The 19,156-nt window shown below is 35.5% G+C and overlaps 2 protein-coding genes across 7 annotated transcripts; both read right to left on the bottom strand.

Moving 5' to 3' along the window:
* Window positions 1-3,273: 3,273 nt before the first annotated feature.
* Window positions 3,274-10,157, bottom strand: LOC131640105 (U-box domain-containing protein 3-like). Of its 6 annotated transcripts, none has more exons than XR_009295158.1 (6): window positions 9,839-10,156; window positions 9,300-9,610; window positions 9,069-9,185; window positions 5,646-8,555; window positions 3,610-3,730; window positions 3,274-3,452 (listed from the first exon to the last, which is right to left on the bottom strand). XR_009295158.1 is itself a non-coding variant. In XM_058910512.1 (6 exons), the coding sequence occupies exons 3-6, from the start codon at window positions 9,603-9,605 to the stop codon at window positions 3,665-3,667; spliced, it is 3,399 nt and encodes a 1,132-aa protein (XP_058766495.1). In that variant the 5' UTR covers window positions 9,606-9,610; window positions 9,692-9,742; window positions 9,839-10,156; the 3' UTR covers window positions 3,274-3,664. The 6 variants fall into 6 exon arrangements, 5 of the variants coding, with proteins under 5 accessions (XP_058766495.1, XP_058766494.1, XP_058766493.1 ...); XM_058910512.1 differs by adding an exon at window positions 9,692-9,742 and having other exon boundaries at window positions 3,274-3,730; XM_058910511.1 differs by having other exon boundaries at window positions 3,274-3,730; window positions 5,646-8,543; window positions 9,839-10,157.
* A 2,672-nt stretch (window positions 10,158-12,829) lies between these two features.
* LOC131640097 (legumin A2-like) lies at window positions 12,830-14,776 on the bottom strand. The gene is made up of 4 exons (XM_058910502.1): window positions 14,447-14,776; window positions 14,102-14,352; window positions 13,452-14,003; window positions 12,830-13,358 (listed from the first exon to the last, which is right to left on the bottom strand). Exons 1-4 carry the CDS (start codon window positions 14,733-14,735, stop codon window positions 12,966-12,968), a joined length of 1,485 nt encoding a protein of 494 aa, XP_058766485.1. The 5' UTR covers window positions 14,736-14,776; the 3' UTR covers window positions 12,830-12,965.
* Window positions 14,777-19,156: the final 4,380 nt, after the last annotated feature.

The following is a 19,156-nucleotide window of genomic DNA, read 5'->3' as shown; positions in this document are numbered from 1 at the left end:
TTCCATGGGAACTTTTTACACCTTGTTACGCTCATGTTGGATCATCATCCCCAAGTTTGTATCCAAATCATGGGTATTCACCACATCCATCTAATGCCAACCCATATTCATCTTATTCATCATCTCATTATTCATATTACTATAATAATTATCATCAACAACTCCAACCAACAAACACCTTTTCCACAATTTATCATCAATATCAAATCCATTCTAGAAATAGAAGAGATTTTGAGAAGTATCTCCAAGTATCTCATTCCTCTTTTAAGAAAAAGAAACAAAAACAGCTCAAGCCAGGAGATATGGAAAAGCCATTTTTTTACCAACTCAAAAAAGTGTTGTTTCAGATCTCAGAATCAATCATGGATAACGACGACGATTTCGAACCATCGCCTCCTTCTCCCATCATGGAACGAAAACTGACGCATTTGAAACAAACATCTAAGGTTTCTGAAAACCCTCTACCTTCCTCTCCTACTATCAAATTACCTTCATCAATTAGTCATAAATACACAACAACCCTAGCTTCCATTTCTCTCACACCTATCTCTTCACTCTTGCGCCAAAACTGTTCGACCAAATTCCCCAACCAAAATTTCTCAAATCAATACAAGATGTACGTCGTTAAGAGAGACGGACGTCAAAAGACTGTTCATTTCGATAAGATTACGGCACACTTGAAGAAACTCAGTTACGTCTTAAGCACTGAGCATTGTGACCCTGTTTTGGTCTCTCGGAAGGTTTGTGCTGGTGTTTATAGAGGTGTGACTACTAGTCAACTCGATGAATTGGCCGCTGAAACTGTCGCCGGCATGACGGCTAACCACCGTGATTATGCTTCTTTGGCGGCTAGGATTGTTGTTTCGAATCTGCATAAGAACACTAAGGAATCGTTTTCTGCAACTGTGAAGATTATGTACAATCATTTTAATCATAGATCTGGGAAGAAAGCTCTGTTGATTGCTGATGATGTCTATGAAATAATCATTGAGAATGCGACTCGATTAAACAGTGAGATAATTTATGATAGGGATTTTGACTATGATTACTTTGGATTCAAACCCTTGAGAGGTCTTATCTGTTGAAAGTTGATGGGACTGTTGTTGAGAGGCCTCAACATATGATAATGAGGGTTTCTGTTGGAATTCACAAGCATGATATTGAATCTGCTGTTAAGACTTATCATTTGATGACTCATAGATGGTTTACTCATGCTTCTCCAACTCTTTCCAATGTTGGTACACCTAGGGCCAAGGGTAGCTTGAACCAAAAGGTTTTTGCACCGACTGTTCTTGCTGTGAAATGGCAGAATTTGCTAGTTAGTGCTGATGAAGAGAAGGAGATGACTTCTAATATTTCAGACTGTGAGCAATACAACAAGTCTGATTTTCTAGAAGAATATACTGATGCTAAATTTTTTGTCATCAAATCTTATAGTGAGGATGACATTCACAAAAGCATCAAGTATAATGTATGGGCCAGCACACAAAACGGCAACAAGAAGCCTGATGGCGCCTACCAATAGGCTCAGCAGAAACCTAGTGGCTGCCCTATTTTCCTTTTGTTCTTTGTTAATACAAGTGGGCAGTTAGTTGGGCTTGCTGAGATGTTTGGACCTGTTGATTTTAACAAAAGTTTGGAGTACTAGCAGCAAGACAAGTGGGATGGTGGTTCAAGCTTAACTAACAATCATTTTTCAAATTCAATTTTGGATCATTCGGTGTTTATACCTGCAAATTTAAGAAACGTTGTTCGAAATGCATCTAGACCTTTGAGTACTGCACATTTAAGTGTTCCTGAAAATGTCGCTGCCCTGGGTATTAGAGTTGCTGCCTTTGAAGCTCAGGTTGGGCTTCATCTAGAGTTGGAACAGGATGATATGGCATCTGCAGTGGCTGATAAATGTATAGAGCTCGTGGAGAACAAGAAAACAGAAGATTTTGAAGCTCTGAATGTTCGTGCTAGAGCTCTAAAAGGGCTTATTGAACTTGTTAAGGGAGATATTAAATCAGATGAACCTTACTTTGACATATCTCTACGCACGAAGCTATGCGAAGGCAATGCTGCTCTATCGTATGCGGAGTTCCAAAAAACAAGGCAGAACTACTCAATGGCGAAAGCGATTTACCAGAATGTTATAGAAGGAGCCGTTGACCTTAAAGAAAGTGTCAATGTATACTTAGGAGGTGGTAACATGAACATGGAGGGTTTAATGATGGGGGTCATGTGTGCTTTAAGACAGCTTGAATCACATTTAGGTAACTTTTGTAACGCAGAGGAGCATTTGACAAAGGCATTAACTAAGGCAGAAGAGATCTATGGAGAAAAACATCCCAAGGTAGTTGTTGTCTTAACATGTATGGCTCTTATGTATAGGCATAAAGCAACAGGACCACTAGGTGTTATCTTAACATGTATGGCTCGTATGTATAGGCGTAAAGCAACAGGACCACTGAATCCCACCATGTTAAAGATAAGAATCATGGTGATCTCAATGGTAACAATTCCACCAGTGACTCAAGATAAATTTCCTGTTATGATTGTTTAGTTTAAGCAATGGAATCCGGGACTAATTTTAGAACCTTGAGGACAAGGTTCAAGTGAACTTCGCGGCAATGATAGAGTAAGGATTATGATTAATTAGAATTATAATTTATATTATTGTTATTTAATTTGTAATGCTTTTTAGAATGTTCTTAGGACCTTAAAATACTATTGAGGTGAACTTTAATTAGTTATTGGGCTTTTTGTTATTATCCTCTACTACTATTATATATGTACTCATTGAGAGATGACAAAATTATCAATGAAATCAAAGTTATCTTTTTATCTCTATTTCCTTAGTTTGTTTTTAATGTCTTTCCTCTTTTATTGTTGAAACCCTAATTTTATTAGCTTTGATAGAAATCTTCCTATCATATTACACATGACCACAAGCTAATGTCCCCACTGTAAAGGTTAATTCAGTTATTCAAACTTTACATGTTCAACAAACAAGCTTAACATGTCTGGCCTTCCAACAATTTGAATAGTGTTGAAGCTCTCGGCATAACCAATTAACATGGCCGTTTTGAGGGAGTACAAGGCGAGCAACCTCACATGGTCCAAAATTTATCACGTTTAAACTGTGGCTGAATTGGATCTTTTAAAATACTGTCACAATTAAATCATTGTTAAATAAGACCTCTATTTATTTTGTCATGATTGAACTGCAGCAGCGTCTAAAACACCTCTAACAACTAGTATATTATATAGTATATGGTATACCAATCAGAGTGAAAGCATGAATTGATCACATGATTGAATACAATTGTGGTAGACCACAAGATTTTATACCATATTTACAAATATATATACAAAAAAGACCAGGGACCACACCAGTTATGACTCTTGACTCTAGCAAAATAGAGTTCAACTTTTGTCGCCAAGCTAAAGCTTCAGAAATAACTTACCTAATATAACACACCTCTTCAATGAGAATGAAACAAAGCCATTAAAACCAACAGAATAAAAGGGAAAACTGTAAGATAAAACCCTCGACACTACTGCGAAGTAAATGATACATTTAAAAAGAATAAAAAAATTAGTAATGAAAGTAAACCTACAGACCTTAATAACTGAAAGAGAAAGTGAAGGGCAACAAAATAACCGAAATTGTTTATCTTCATGATTTTCCCCTCCCGTTAGCTCCTTCACGCTGACTACGAAAATGACTGAGAAGTTGTTGTGCCTGCATGTACGTGAACAACATGTTAGTATTTGTTCTACATTTCGGATTATGTTTAGTACCAGAGATACTATATGTCATGACCACCAATGTTTCAGACTCTATGTCTGATAGCAATACTTCTTCCATTTTGGTGTATCCGGACTTCATAGTCCTCACTCGAACCAAACTTCTGCCTAAAAAATAACTGACCTGCTCTTCTTCTATGTGTTCCATTACACATAATTCCAAACTAGGCTAGGGTTGGGCCATTTGTAACGGGCTACACCTTAAACAAGTGTGCCTAATAGGAGACATACTGATAGAATTCCCCATCGTCTTACTTAGAAGGTATCAAATCAAAGGGAAAATTTATCAAGAAAAACGCAAACTAGATAGTCGGAACTCATAATTTCCTTCATTTTCTTAGGGAAAATGGCAGGGAGAGAGAATGATATGCTGCACGTAATATCTTGGGAAGTAAAATTTCAGCATTTAGTTTCAACAAACCGAATGTGTTAATAATCATGATTAAATCACAAGGCTTGAAAACTGTGGCATAATATTATTAAGAATGTTATGTGAATATTTCTTAGTTGTATATATATATTATTTTCATGTATAGTTATTCTTATATCTGCCTCTATTTAAGAGAGAAATCCGCACAAATCAATACAATTTAGAATTATTCTTCTCTCGTTTCTTTTAACTTGGTGTCAAGATCTCGATCTAGATCTTAAAATCTTAAGATTTTACAATCTCACTCGCTACCAACGATCCCGATCTTAAGCAGAATCGCGTGTTGTAGTCAAATTGTGAAAACAATTGTAAAATCATTGATTTTCGGCGGTCTTTGTCAGTTTCGGGCATGATTGGCCGTTTTCCGGCCACCACCATTAAAAGTGAGAAGGGTGACAAGATGCAGAGACAAAACAATTACGGTTCGGCGGGGATGAATGCGTGCCTTTTGAAATGATGAAGTTTTAGATTTAGGGTTTAGAGAATAAACATCTTACTTGTAGGGTTTGTTTTAACTAATTGACATGTGATAATTCTAGTAATTGATCAAATATGTCCTAACAAATATTCCATGTGGTAGTAATTAAGTATTAAAACTCAATCATACATGTCTAAATAATATGAAAGAGTCATTTTCTCACTAATACACTTGCCTACTAACATATATCATGTAAAAATATTTCAACTATGTACTATTATTTTTTCATTTTAATAGGATCTTACGATTTTTGTTGCGATCTTATGTTTTACGATCTTGTTACCCCCTCTTGATCTTATAAAAATAATTGGGTAGGATCTTCCGATCTTAGCTTCAATTTTATATTTTACGATCTTGGTATTTTCTTCCGATCTTATGTAAGATCTCGATATTGACAACCTTTGAATAGGAGAATAATATTCTTAAAAACACACTGCCTCCAAAGCAGGGGCAGAAGGGTGTTTATGGTGATTCTCATTCAATCCAAATCACCTCTTTTCGACTCAACGGGTCAAACTAGTTTTGATGGTCTCAATCTGTCCTGATGTACACCCACCCAAGAAACTTGCTGGAAACACCATGGGAAACCAGGAAATATGAATAACAAAAAACCAGGTCCTAGAGCACCCAGATCTGTCCCTACAACCCATAAGGTGGAAAAAACCATGCTGAACAATGATCAAATTGAGGAGATCATAAGGTTGCTAAAATCTAGTAGTTCTTTATTTGGTGTTCCTAAAAACTCTATTTTATCTATAGATGGATAACAACTCATCCAAATTCAGTAAAATGACAGTATATTTACATTAACAAAAATCTAATAATCAAAATCGATGGATAACAACTCATCCAAATTCAGCAAAATGACAATATATGTACACTAACAAAAATCTAACAATCAAAATGGATTACAAACTGAAAGAGGGTTAGCTGGTTCCATACCTTTTCCTTTGCTCTTGGCGTGCCAAACTGGGACAATGCAACTATGGGAGGTACAGCTCCTTCTTGAAGAATGAGGGTGCAAAACTTAGGGCTATGAAGGCTAAGTTGCAAGACAATCGATGCAGCATTTTCCTTTCCCCTCTGAGAACCCGATTCCACAAGTTCAACCAGTAAGGGGATTCCCCTTTCACGTACAATTTCTATTCGACCCTCTGGGATTGTTGATAAGTTTGCCAAAAGAGCAACAGCCTTGTCAACCATTCCATCAGCAGGGTCCAATAGCTTAACCAGAAATTTCACAGCTCCAGCTTGAACTATCCGAGCTTTATTCTCGTGAAATATTGATAGGTTAAATAAAGCAGTTGCAGCATCTTTCTTTCCTCTAATAGTTCCAGAAGCTAGAAGCTCCACCAAAGCTTTAACAGCACCAGAGCGACCAATCTTCATCTTATTGTTTTCTGGTACTGAGAGGCTGAATAGAGTTGCAGCCGAATTTTCCTTGGCACCATTATTTCCATTCTTCAAAACATGGATAAGTGGTTCTATGACTCCTGCTTCCATAATCAAGGTCTTGTTGTCTTCATTGATCGATAAATTCAGTATAGCTGTCACAGCATGCTCTTGTGTTATCTTCATGTCTGAATATAGCAGTGGAAGTAAATGCATAATGGCACCACATTTCCCAACAATGATACGGTTTTCCATGTTATGCTTCGTAAGAAGCCGCAATTCTTCGGCAGCAGTAGCTTGTGTTTCTTTTGATTGACTTTGTAGATCTTCAATCAACTTACCGACATGTGCGGTGGTCAATTTATCAGATTCTGTGCTGGAAACAGAATGGACATCATCTTCTGAACTTGAATGGCTAGTAAAAACAATATTGTTATTGTAATTATTTTCATTCTCTGTCGTATGATTTTTTGATCCAGGGCTCTGAAATTGCTCTCGTGATGCCGTTGGAAAATTCCCAAATTCTTTATATGCAGGAGAAGCGGGAAACACATTATTATTAATTCCTCCAGACAGAAGCACTTTTTGATTCGTATTTGATATCCCTGACACCGTTGGAACATTTTGATGCTTCTCCTGCACATTTTGATGCTGATTTGATATCCCTGACACATTTTGAGGCTTATTTGATATCCCTACCACCGTTGGAATATTTTGATGCTTCTCCTGCACATTTTGATGTTTATTTGATATCTCCGGCGTCATTGCATTTCTTGATCCAGGGCTTTGAAATTGCTCTCGCGACACCGTTGGAAAATTTTCAACTTCCTTATTTACAGGAGAAGCAGGAAACACACTATTACTAATTTCTCCAGACAGAAGCACATTTTGTTGCTTATTTGATGTCCCTGTTGGAATATTTTGATGGTTCTCCAGCACATTTTGATGCTTATTTGATATCCTTGACACCACTGGAACATTTGGATGCTTCTCCTGTGCATTTTCCTGCTTCTCCTGTACATTTTGTTGTTTATTTGACAACCCTGACACCAATGGAACATTTTGATGCTTCTCCTGTACATTTTCTTGCTTATTTGATACCCCTGACATCGTTGGAACATTTTGATGCTTCTCCTGTACATTTTGTTGCTTGTTTGATACCCCTGACACCGTTGGAACATGTTGATGCTTCTCCTGCACATTTTGATGTTTATTGGATATCTCTGGCGTCTTTGCGTTTTTTGATACAGGGCTTTGAAATTGCTCTTGTGATGCCGTTGGAAAATTCCCAAATTCTTTATATGCAGGAGAAGCAGGAAACACACTATTCTTTGTTTCTCCTGACAACAGCACACTTTGATGCTTAGTCGATACCCCTGACACCGTTGGAACGTTTTGATGCTTCTCCTGCACATTTTGATGCTTCTCCTGCACATTTTGATGTTTATTTGATATCCCTGACGTTGTTGCTTTTGATCCAGGGCTTTGAAATTGCTCTTGTGATACCGTTGGAAAATTCGCAACATCTTCATTTGCAGGATAAGCAAGAAACACATTATTATTAATTTCTCCAGACGACATCACATTTGATTGCTTATTTGATATCTGTGACACCTTTTTTGAAACCGACGGTACATAATCAGTACTAGAAATAGAACTTGAAAATGACTCACTTCTGCTATGACTACATGAATGAGCCTGAGATTGTTGCTCAAACATTTCTGTCTCACCTTCACCGCTTAATCTGGAGAACTCATCACCCTTTTGCTTTTCAAATGCATTTCCGGTTTGAAGAGATGATTTTGAATTGGAATTGCTGCTATGCGAAGACCCAAAACTACAGAGTCGATTTAAATCTTGATGCAATAAATAATCTTTGGGGGGTGAACTTTGGGTAGAATTACCCTGCTTTGAATGATGGGGAAGTTCGATGTTATTTTCTTCACACCAACTTGCTATCATAGCTTTAACCGTATAATTGGGAATTAGAATTGCATGGTTAAGTGTCTGATGAGTCTTGGGACAAACATTCAGCCCGCTATCAAGCCAAGTTTGGATGGACTGTCTCTGATATGTTTGACCTGAAGCAACAATAACAGGATCCAACATGAGTTCAAGCGATAAAGGGCATCGGAAGTACGTTGGGACTGACACATCACTTTTGACTTCAGGGCATTTAGTTTTCATTGCATAATCACGTAAACTGCAAACAAGATTCACAATTTGGTTAATTTTATCCAACTCCCCTTTTGTTTTGTTAACTTCCGCATTCAACCTTTCCTTTTCCACAGCAATACTTTCTTTCAGTAGATCCTGGTTTGACGTCAAATTAAGTAACTCTATAATTTCCCTTTGACGTTCATAGCTAGGCTTAGTATTATCCTTTTGATTTCTCAGCACTTCTTCTATATAGACCGATGTTGATTCCTTCTTAAGACACTTCAGTTCCTGCATATGGTGCTGAAAAAAGTCGCTATCAATTAGCCTCACAACTCTATTGATTGACATCACAACAAATAACTTAACATAAACATTCCTTCCCAATACAGTAGTGTCATTTACTATCTTCATTCTTTTCTTTTGAGAGAGGAGAGGTATGGGAAAACAATGACCAAGATGTTCTCATATCGGATAAGATATGGCCGCCAAATGTGTTAATATAAGTGGCGGACTTTCCTTGCCTTACAAACTGGTTTTGAAGGGCTAAGTTAGGTCCCACCTAAATTCTAAGGTGGTGTCAGAGCCTATCCATCAAGACACCCACCATTTATATCAACCCACCAAGCCTAATAGTACTTGGCGTGAGAGGGGTGTATTGGGAAAAATCCAAATCCTACATTAAATATAGAAAAGGCGAGAAATGAGTTTATAAAGAATGACATTCCTTCCTTTACAAACCGGTTTTGTAGGGTTAAGTTAGGATCAACCCAAATTCTAAAACAGGAAACAAGTAGTTTCAAATTTTGGACATACCTGAAGATTATTCAAAACTGAGGTAGATGAAGTTAACTTATGGAATCTATCAATTATGTGACAAATCCTAAGTGCAGTGTCCTGTAACATTATTAACAGTTCTCCACTTTGAAGAACCTGAAAAATAATAATCCCAACAACAGTTAAAGAGGTTGTAGCAATTCAATTTCAGCCATGTTCAAAACAAAGAGGAACCAGATCCTAAAAAGTTTGAAACAATAACGGCATTACTTTGGGTACAAATAATAACTGACTGCTTACACTATGAACCCTGCTTGTCTTCGGACTCCAATTTTCAACAAACTCCCTAGCTTCATTAACCTGCCTGTCCAACTCTTCACATTCTCTATACAAATTCTCATCCAAAGGAACTTTGTAATCAAAAACATCATCAAGCACCGGTTTCAAACACCGCAAAACGGAAACCATATTAGTACAGTTCTTCTGAAGAGGGATAGGCTTCACTGTTTGGCACGAAACTAAATGAATGAATCGAGAAATGCTGTTGATTACACATTTTGCTGAAGCTAGATCCATTTGACCTGTTTTGGTAACACCACATAACAAAGCTCACATTATAAAATAATAATTTAAAAAAATTAAAAAGGAATTATTTGTACAACTTTTTCATATTTTTTTCCACCAACAGAATTGGAAATCACCCAAAACAAAACCTAGAAACCACACAAATGAATCAAAAACTGCAAAAGGAACCTGAAAAAATCATGAAAAAAATGAAAGAAAGATAATTGCAAAATGCATTTGCATACCTAAATGCATGATTCAGAAACAGATCGAGATCAATTGAAATTGAATTTTGTGTGAAATTGAAGGGTGAGTAGTGAAGGGTTTTCCGTATATTCATGGCTGTGTTTTTCCATTCTCAACAAAGTTTTACCTGGAAAGGCTGGGAAAAGGGTCCCCCGTTCGGGTAACCAAAGGGAATTTTATGATCAAATTCAGAAAAATCATAAGATACAAAAACAGAGGAAAAAATGGGGTTATGATTGTGGGTCCTTAGTAATTTTAATACGGTTGTAGTTGCAGAAATTGTTGGGTATTTTTTGGGGAAATAAATCTCTATATAAAATAATATGATATCATTTCTCAATAAATAATTTTGTTAAAGTTTATACTAAATTAGTAATTACTAATCAGATTATCGTAAAGACTTGTAAGAAAAAATTGATTATTTTAAACATGAAATGTAACCCGTGACTGTTCACCGAATTGAGTATAAACTTATCATTTCTAAATTTGTTTAGAAAGTAAACGGAATGTATCGAATAATTAAAAAAATTATTTTGTTTTAACCTTATTTAAAAAAAATGATGCACACTAACTCTTCTAGAAATTACTACCATACTAACTAACAAAGAGGGGGGAAACGTTCCTAAGAAAAATGAGTATTTATTTGCATATGAAATCTTCTAGGAAGCCTATTGCATTCATGTGTTATACGAAGGCCCTGCTATTAGAAAGATAATTAGTTCATTGTTATAATAATTAAGAAAATTATTATTATTTAAAAATATTTATCTAAATTGTTAAACTTTAAATAGTAAGAATAAATTATTAGTATTATTGGTGGTGTATAATTTGTCAAAGATAGAATAGTAATATCATTTATATACTTAGTGTAATAGTAATATTTTTATTAGTATAACTACCTCCTTTTGATTCATGTAAGTACATATTAATTTACTTTGAAAGTCATAAGTGTTATCATTCTATTTTCTTTTGTTGTGAAAAACTATGTCGAAATCACAAAGTATAATAAGTTTCATTCGACAAGAAACCCACAAGGGTGAGAAAAACTAGGGGAGCAATAAGAACACAAAGAATTGATTATAACGGACTGCTAGAAAAAGTAAGGAATAATAAGAACACGAAGAATTGGTTATAACTACTCTTCTTTACTTTCTCTTTTAATCAAGATTACAAGAATAACAAATAACTCTCTCACCCTAAATAGGATTTACATTATACAATGATGAGAGACTAGTATGCTATTTATAATAAACCCAACATACTAAACTAATGGACTTTTTTCACAAATACTCATTACAAGCTAACGTCAACCCGTGAAGATGATTCCTCACCAACAAAAAAAATCTCTCCAACAACAGGTCGCGTTGATCTATCTTTCTCCCAGTAAACGGAAGCATGTTAGGATACTCTACCTTGTCTAAAATCGTTTTTGGTTGTCAAATATTTTTTCTACTTGTCTAAAATCGGTTTTGGTTGTCAAATATTTTTTCTACAATCAAATGAGCACAACAGAGAGATTCATAACATGAAAATATAAACAAACCAAACCAAAAATTAAATAAAAGGATAATATGGACTCCAATCTCTAGACTAAGGGTTCAAATTGTACAATTCGGACTACATGCGAATTTGAGACATGAGCCATATAAAAGAGCATGTGAATCCTAAGCTCTAGTGCTCAAAAACTCAATCTAAGGAAATTCAAGACAAACACAAATGACATTTCTATTACAGTTAAGCCTAAAGTATCATACATATATTCTATTTAGATAATGCATGTGAACTCAAAAAAGAAAAGAACACGTAACTTAATTATCAATGCAATAAAGATGAGCTTTAGATAAGTGCAATTATTTGGAGTAGATACGTGATAAACTTTAATGCAATGCAATTGATAGAAGCTAGGTATGAGAAGACTTGAAAATAGGAAGAACAAACTTTGTAATCGCAAATGATGAGGATCCTCTCTTCGTATTATATGTTTTTGTTCTTTTGCGGAAGTGAAAATGTGAATGAAAAGAAAAAGACACTAATTTACTTAAACAAAGGTGTCAGAATTTCAATTTCCATATTAAATCCAGACTTTAAAATCTGTATCAATAGATATGTTAATGTTAAAATGTGTCTGAATTCCAATCTCTAACATTTTATAATATATATTTAAAAGTTAATTTTCAATCTTGAGTGATGATTTGTATTTTAAGTGCGTTAATTTTAAAAAGAATAATGTTATTCATACACTCAATTGTTACACCAATACTTACTCCCAACAGTACTTTACAGTAGTCACTAAATTTGATTAATGCATTGTAAAAATTTGGTTAATGCAGTAATGAAGTTGGCTGATGCAACATCCAGGTATTAAAAATAATTTTTAACAGTCACCAAACTTGGTTAATGCAGTGTTAAAATTTGGTTAATGCTGTAATTAAGTTGGTTAATGCAACATCCAGGTATTAAAAATATTTTGTAACAATCATCAAACTTGGTTAATGCCGTGTAAAAACTTGGTTAATGCAGTAATGAAATTGTTTAATGCACGTCCAGGTATTAAAAATAAACGTCCGTACATAAATAGTATTCGTTCATACATGAATAGTATTCGTCCGTACATGAACAGTGTCGTCTTTATATGTGGTGTAAGTGTAAGATTTAGTGTAAAAATAATATTTTTGTTTTAAAAAATCAAAATTAAGGGTTGTTTTGGAAATTTGTAATAAGTAACCCCTAAATTAAATTTAAATTTTCAAAAAATAATCTGCCTTTAAATTTTAACATAGAAAACACACTACCGTTTTAATTGCAACGTGAATATTAATTATGAGGTGTTTTAACATAAACATGGTAAAGTTGAGATTTTTCATTCCATTAATTTGTTTTATTTCCATTTCATTCAGTAAAGATCGAGATTGTGGCTCTAAATTTCTATTACAGTTCGATGTTATCTAACAACCATAGAACACATTCAATATTAACTTTTACGTAGAGCATTGAAACTTTACTTTTTTTTATTTATTCTGCTTCCGCAAACGGTGCATCACTCGAGTTATTTTACACAGGCAACAAAGGCATTTAAGCCTTAGGTTTTTATTCATTATTATTATTTTCATAGATTTGGTGCCAAATCTAAGCCGATGCTCTGTTCTCATCAGATTCACGAGGTGGAACTAGAAATTTGAAGGGGTTGTTGGATTTGAGCTGCCTTGCCTCATTCCTCTGCAGGTTGAATGTAGCTGCAACCACATCCACCGGCATACTATTTATAGCTGAAGATGTCCCTGCAAGCCTTGAAATAGCAGCTCTATCATTAGTCTTGAATGCTACATATGTGAACCTCTCGCTTACTGACTTAGCAGCCACTGCATAGTTTTGTGGCACTGTCAATGCACGACCGGCTTCTAGCTCTCCATCAAACACAGTGTTGCCATTGCAGTTCACAACTTGTAGCCTCGCACGTCCCTTCAATGCGTATAGTACGCTGTTTGCGTTGAGGTTGTAGTGAGGCACAAACATAGCATTCTGTATCAAGATTGTTTGATATAAAATTAAGTCATGCAAAACAAATTAAAAGTAATAAAAGAGAAAAAAAGAAAGAAAGAGAAATGATAGTACTCTGCGGAGAGATCCATGTTCAGCACTTAGTCTGAGCCACCTGAGAACTGGGAGGTCAAGGCTGGTAACAGTTTTGATTCTACCAGCTTGAGGATTGTAGATGTCTGGTGATGAAGATGAACCAATATTCATACGAAGTTTGGCACTGCAAACAGTTTCCTCAAGCCCGTTGTCTCCATGGCTTCTGCTTCCACCCTTTTGGCTGTCTTCCTCTTCATCTCTTCTGCTTTTATGTTGACTTGGCTGCCTCTCTTCCTTTTCATCTTCGTCTTCTTCTTGTCTGCTGCCTCTTGGGTGGCGTGCTTGCCTCTCCGGTGGAGTTATGATGCTGAGACCACCTTTCACTTTGACAATGGCTCCCTTCTCTTCATCTTCGTTCCTGCCTTGAAGTCTGTCTACTATATGCCTGTTCACGTTGAAAGCATCTTCCAAGAAATCCCTCTTGAAGCCACTCAAAATGTTGTTGCCTTCATTTTCTTGTTCTTGCCTTCCTCCTCGTTGATGCTGGTATCGTAGAAACTCTTGCTCATGGTTCCCAGCAAGATAGAATCTCTGTCAAAATATATAGAATCTATGTTACTATTTTGGACAATATAATATCAAGTAATATATATTACTATATGTGAAGTTTAATTATGCTCAGTGCTCACCCTAGGCATCTGATCAAGCTGGTTATTAGAGTTTCCCGTATCGGTAAGAGAAATGGCAATAACTGGAGTATCTTGGTCATTGTACATCCAAAATACAATACCAGTAGGAACTGCAATGATATCACCCTCTCTGAATCGGTTAACCTTTTGGTGGCTGTCTCTATACCTGCGGCTCTCTCCTTGTTGAGATTCTCTTGGCTCCTCAAAGGTCTCAGGACAACCAGGGAATACCATGCCAAAATATCCATTACCTGACATTTGTATAGTAAAACACTAATTAGTACTGTATCACTAATATGTATGCAATGTAAGTAAAGATGTTGTAAGAATATCAAAGTAACAAACCTTGTTGGATGTAAATTTCTTGGGGAGCATTGGAATAGTAAGGTCTGCGAAGGGCATTGCGCTGAAGTGTAGCACGAGAGAGGGCTACACCCGCACATCGGAATTGCCTGTTGTTAGGATTCCAAGTCTCAATGAGTCCACCTTCCGACTCTATACGATTATCAGGCTCGAGGGCATTGAGGCGTTCCAGCTGACACTCATTTTGTTGAGACTGCTCTCTGTGGGCAAAGCAGGTAGTGAAAAGTAGAAAACAAAGTGAAAGGGAGAGTGCAAGAAGCTTAGCAGCCATAGTTAGATAGAATATATGTTTGTGATGCGGAGAACCTTAGTTTGGCATGAGGATTTATAGTGAAAGAGAGGAAAGAATAGGAGGGACACGTCAGCTTAAAGAAGATGACCATTAGACATTCTTCATCTTGCATGACCATGGAAGCCTTGTGCGTTACACCTCATAAAATCACAATGTCTGATTACTGCATAGGTGGCTTCAATTCAATTAGATAAGTAGCTGAAATCGGTGCTGATGGGGACCATTTCTCTTTTTACTTATTTTCTTCAATTTACTGTCTTGTAATATTTATATATATGAACCCGATTCATTTTCAAGTTAATATGAATTTTTTGTCTCTAGGTTGGATGTGGATATGATTGAGTTCATGGTCTTTACAATTGTTAAATTAGTTTGAGATAAAACACAGTTTATTTGATGTAGTTCAATATAAGTGGACGTTAATTTAAGTATCTTCAATTTGTCTACATGAATTAGAACCATAAAAGTGATGCTTGAAATACAACTTCAGAGTGCTTGAATTACGACATTGTCATATATATGTTATATAAAATCGCACAAATTGTTTGGATAAGAGTATCCCTATATGATTTCAAAAAATCCATAACAATTGATTTGCTTTAATTTCTTCAATAGTTATCTCATTAATCAATCATTCCTATTGATTTGAAGTGAGAAGTTTTCTAGGACACTTAAGTTTTTATCGACGTTTCATAAAAGATTTATCAAAAATAGCTGAACTTTTATTAAAAAAAAATTGATTTTAAATTTGGTGATGATTTTAAAAGTTAGTCACATGTAATCATAACCCCTAATTGGGAACTACTTTTTTAAAATAATAGTCTGAGAACTACTTTTTTAAGTGATCTGTGATGCTAGTAATTACAGACTTGGAGTCCTGCTTAGCCAACAAAATGAAAAAAAACATTCTATGTTTATATATTATGTGAGCAAAGTCCTCAATGAAAATCAACTAAACTACACCAAGTGAGAAGGAATTGTTCGCCATAATATTTGTACTGGAAAAAAATTTCTCTTATCTAATTGGTTTCAAGATTATTATATTTACAAATCATGCAACGCTGAGACAATTGCTGAATAAAAGGAGAGTCAAAATCCCGTTCGTTAAAATGAATTTTTATCTACAAGAGTTTGACACGCAAATCAAAGATAAGAAGGGAGTCGGTAATGTGACAATTGATTATCTATCGATACTAGGGAATTTCGATGTTATAAATAAGGAGAAGAAAATATTAGAGGAGTTTCGAGATGAGAAAATATTTGTGGTTATTGAAAGACCATGGCGTGCTTACATGACTGACTTTAAAATGGAAAACAAGGGTCGGGAGACCTTACATGGAAACAAAGAAAAAAATTATAATGCGATGCCAATTTGTTTAAGGTATGTCCTAATGGTTATATCCAGAGATGTATAGACGAGAAATAAGTGATAGGTATCATATGAATTGCCATATCTCAACTTATGGAAGTCACCACAATGGTGAAAGAACGACTACATAATGGTTTTTGGTGGTTTACCCTATTCAAGGATAGTGTATAGTATGTGAAAAGTTGTGATTAATGCTAGCAAGCTAGTAGTATTTCTAAGAGAAATGAAATTTGTATGATAAAAATTGTAATAAATGCTAACCAGCAGGTAGCGTTTCTAAAAGGAATGGAATTCCCCTTAATAGACTCTTCGGGGTTGAACCCATTTCTCCTTATTATTCGAATTTGCATATTTTAGTTTATGTTGATTATGTTACTAAATGAGTTGAGTTTATTTCTTGTATTTCTAGTAATGCCCCTAATGTGGTTAACATCTTAAAAAAAATATATTTTTCTTAGTTCGGATTACATAGAATTTTTATCAGCGACGAGGAAGTGATGGGGGAGCATTTCTACAACTATTTGAAAAATGTGTTGATTAAGTACAACGTGAAACATAAAGTGACCACTCTCTATCATTCACAAATGAGACGACAATTCAAAGTGTCCAACAAACATTCAAACTAAATCCTAAAGAAGAAGATTAATTAACCTAGGAAATATTGGTCAAAGAAGTTAGATGATGCATAATGGACAAAGTAACACCTTGGATTGTCTCCTTATCAGTTGGTGTAGGGTATGGCATGCAATTTGCTTGTAGATTTAGATTGCAAAATGCATTTCCATGTTTTATTTTTTTATAAAAATAAAAACAATATATTCCCTCGAAGCTAGCCAGTGGTTTCCTTGATGAAATTAGAGAGAAGCAGAAAATGTATGTAGCTTTGGTTGACCGCTTATCTTTAGTTGACTAGAGTACTGATGATGACTTTCGAGTTGATGAAAACAAAATTCTAAAGTTTCAAAGAAGAGTTTGTGTATCTGATGCACCAGAACTGAAGAAAATGATTTTAAAATAGGGTCATCGGAGCAGTTTGAGTATTCATCCAGGAGCTACCAAGATGTACCAAAATCTGAAGAAGATGTTGTGGTGGTTGGGAATGAAGTAAGAGATCGCACAGTTTGTTTATGCTTGATTGACTTGTCAGAAGTAAAAAAATAATTGAACATCAGAAGTCGTCTGGACTGATGTAGCCGTTGAACATTCCTGAATAAACGTGGGACAATATCTCGATGGATTTTGTGACTGGGTTGCCAAATACTCCAAGAGGAAATGATTCGATTTGGCTGATTGTGGATAGACTGACAAAATTAGGGCATTTTATACCGATTAAGATAAATTTTTCCTTGCAGAAATTGGCAGAGATCTATATTAGTGGGATTGTGAAAATGCATGGTAATGCGTCAAGTATTGTCTTGATCAGTGGCGGAGCCAAGAATTTTAGGCAGCCTAGGCAAAAAATTTACCGCAAGTTACATGTGACATAATATATAAATAGTCATAAAGTGTGCTACATAAGAGAGATGAAACCTAACCTGCAAATATTGTGGTAAATAAAATTAAGAGGTAAGTGCCCTCTCCGAAACCTCTTTGCGGTGAATGTTTGAATAATATCAACATCTTTAAGTGACTTAAATATCTCCCGCTCAGTGTAACATATCATCAAGTCATTGAATCACACATTTTTTATCTTGTTGTGCAAATTAGACTTGATAATCTTCATTGTTGAAAAATCTTTTTCAACGGATGTTGTCGGCACCGGCAATATCAAAGCCAACTCAATGAGTTCGTAGACTAATGGAAATATCAAATGTTTCTCAGTTTGAACCATCTTCATAGCTAAACTTTAAACATCTTCACAAGAAGTAAAAGAAGCGTGCCTTTTCACTTGATGTACATAAGTCTCAAGTTGTTCCCTTATTGTTCCACGACCATCATCAGAAAAGTCTGCATGATAAATATTAGCAAGACGAGCAAGCTTAACAATATCAAACTTGGAAAAAGAGTTCTTAGGGTCAAGACATGAGAAGCAATCCAGCACAATGTTACTTCCTTCACTAAACCGATGATCCATCTCCACACATATTTTGTCAATAGCAACATAAAAAATCTCTGCACGATACTGGTGAAGATTAGTGAAAGTCCTCCCTTTTCTTCTTGAACGAACCCGAACCGGTATTTCTTCATCCATATTTGGCACCGGAATACTTTGAGCAACACAAAATTCTTGGACATCAATAAAAAATCATCCCAACTACTCTCTCTCAATGTAGCCAACGAGCTTTAACATCATCAACTAATTCCATAGCAAGCACAATATTAAGATCTTTTGTTTGCAAGATTTTTGAAAGTTCATTTGTGATACCAAACAAATTTAACACAGGCTTCAAAATGAAAGCAAATTTAAAACTCTCTATTTTTTCTATCAAACCCGCCGTTTGAGATGGTTCACGTCCATCATCATCAACAATACTAAGCACCTCTAACACGGAGGACCACATATGATCCAAACGAATCAAGGTAGTATAATGTGAACCCCATCTAGTATCCCCGGGTCTAGCGAGACTAGATGATTGGTGCAAACCCTTTCCTTGAGATATCTCACCACTCTCAAGTCTATTCAAAATATCTTAGTGTTGTGCCTCTGTCAAAACATCCATTCTCTTGCAAGATGCACTTGTTGTGGTTACAATCAAGGAGATGTACTCAAAGAAATCATGAATAAATGAGCAACTACTAGCAACAGACACAACCACCCATTGCAAACGGTGAGCATAACAATGAACGTAGAAAGCATAAGGGTTTTTATCTAGAATCTTTCTTTGTAAACCATTAAATTCACCTCTCATATTTGAAGCTCCATCATATCCTTGCCCTCGTATCCTTGAAATAGATAATGTGTGGCGATCAAGAATACCATAAAGAGCATCCTTTTGATAACACGAAAATGTATCACATATTTGGCTTGATTTACAATGATTATTTCCCTATTTTATCTTAATTATGTTGCTTTATGTTGGTATTATGCCGG

Source organism: Vicia villosa, unplaced genomic scaffold (assembly GCF_029867415.1).
Source record: "Vicia villosa cultivar HV-30 ecotype Madison, WI unplaced genomic scaffold, Vvil1.0 ctg.002934F_1_1, whole genome shotgun sequence".
Classification (NCBI taxonomy): Eukaryota; Viridiplantae; Streptophyta; class Magnoliopsida; order Fabales; family Fabaceae; genus Vicia; species Vicia villosa.
The sequence above is the reverse complement of the archived record's forward strand: the minus strand, read 5'-3'. Positions and strand labels throughout refer to the sequence as shown.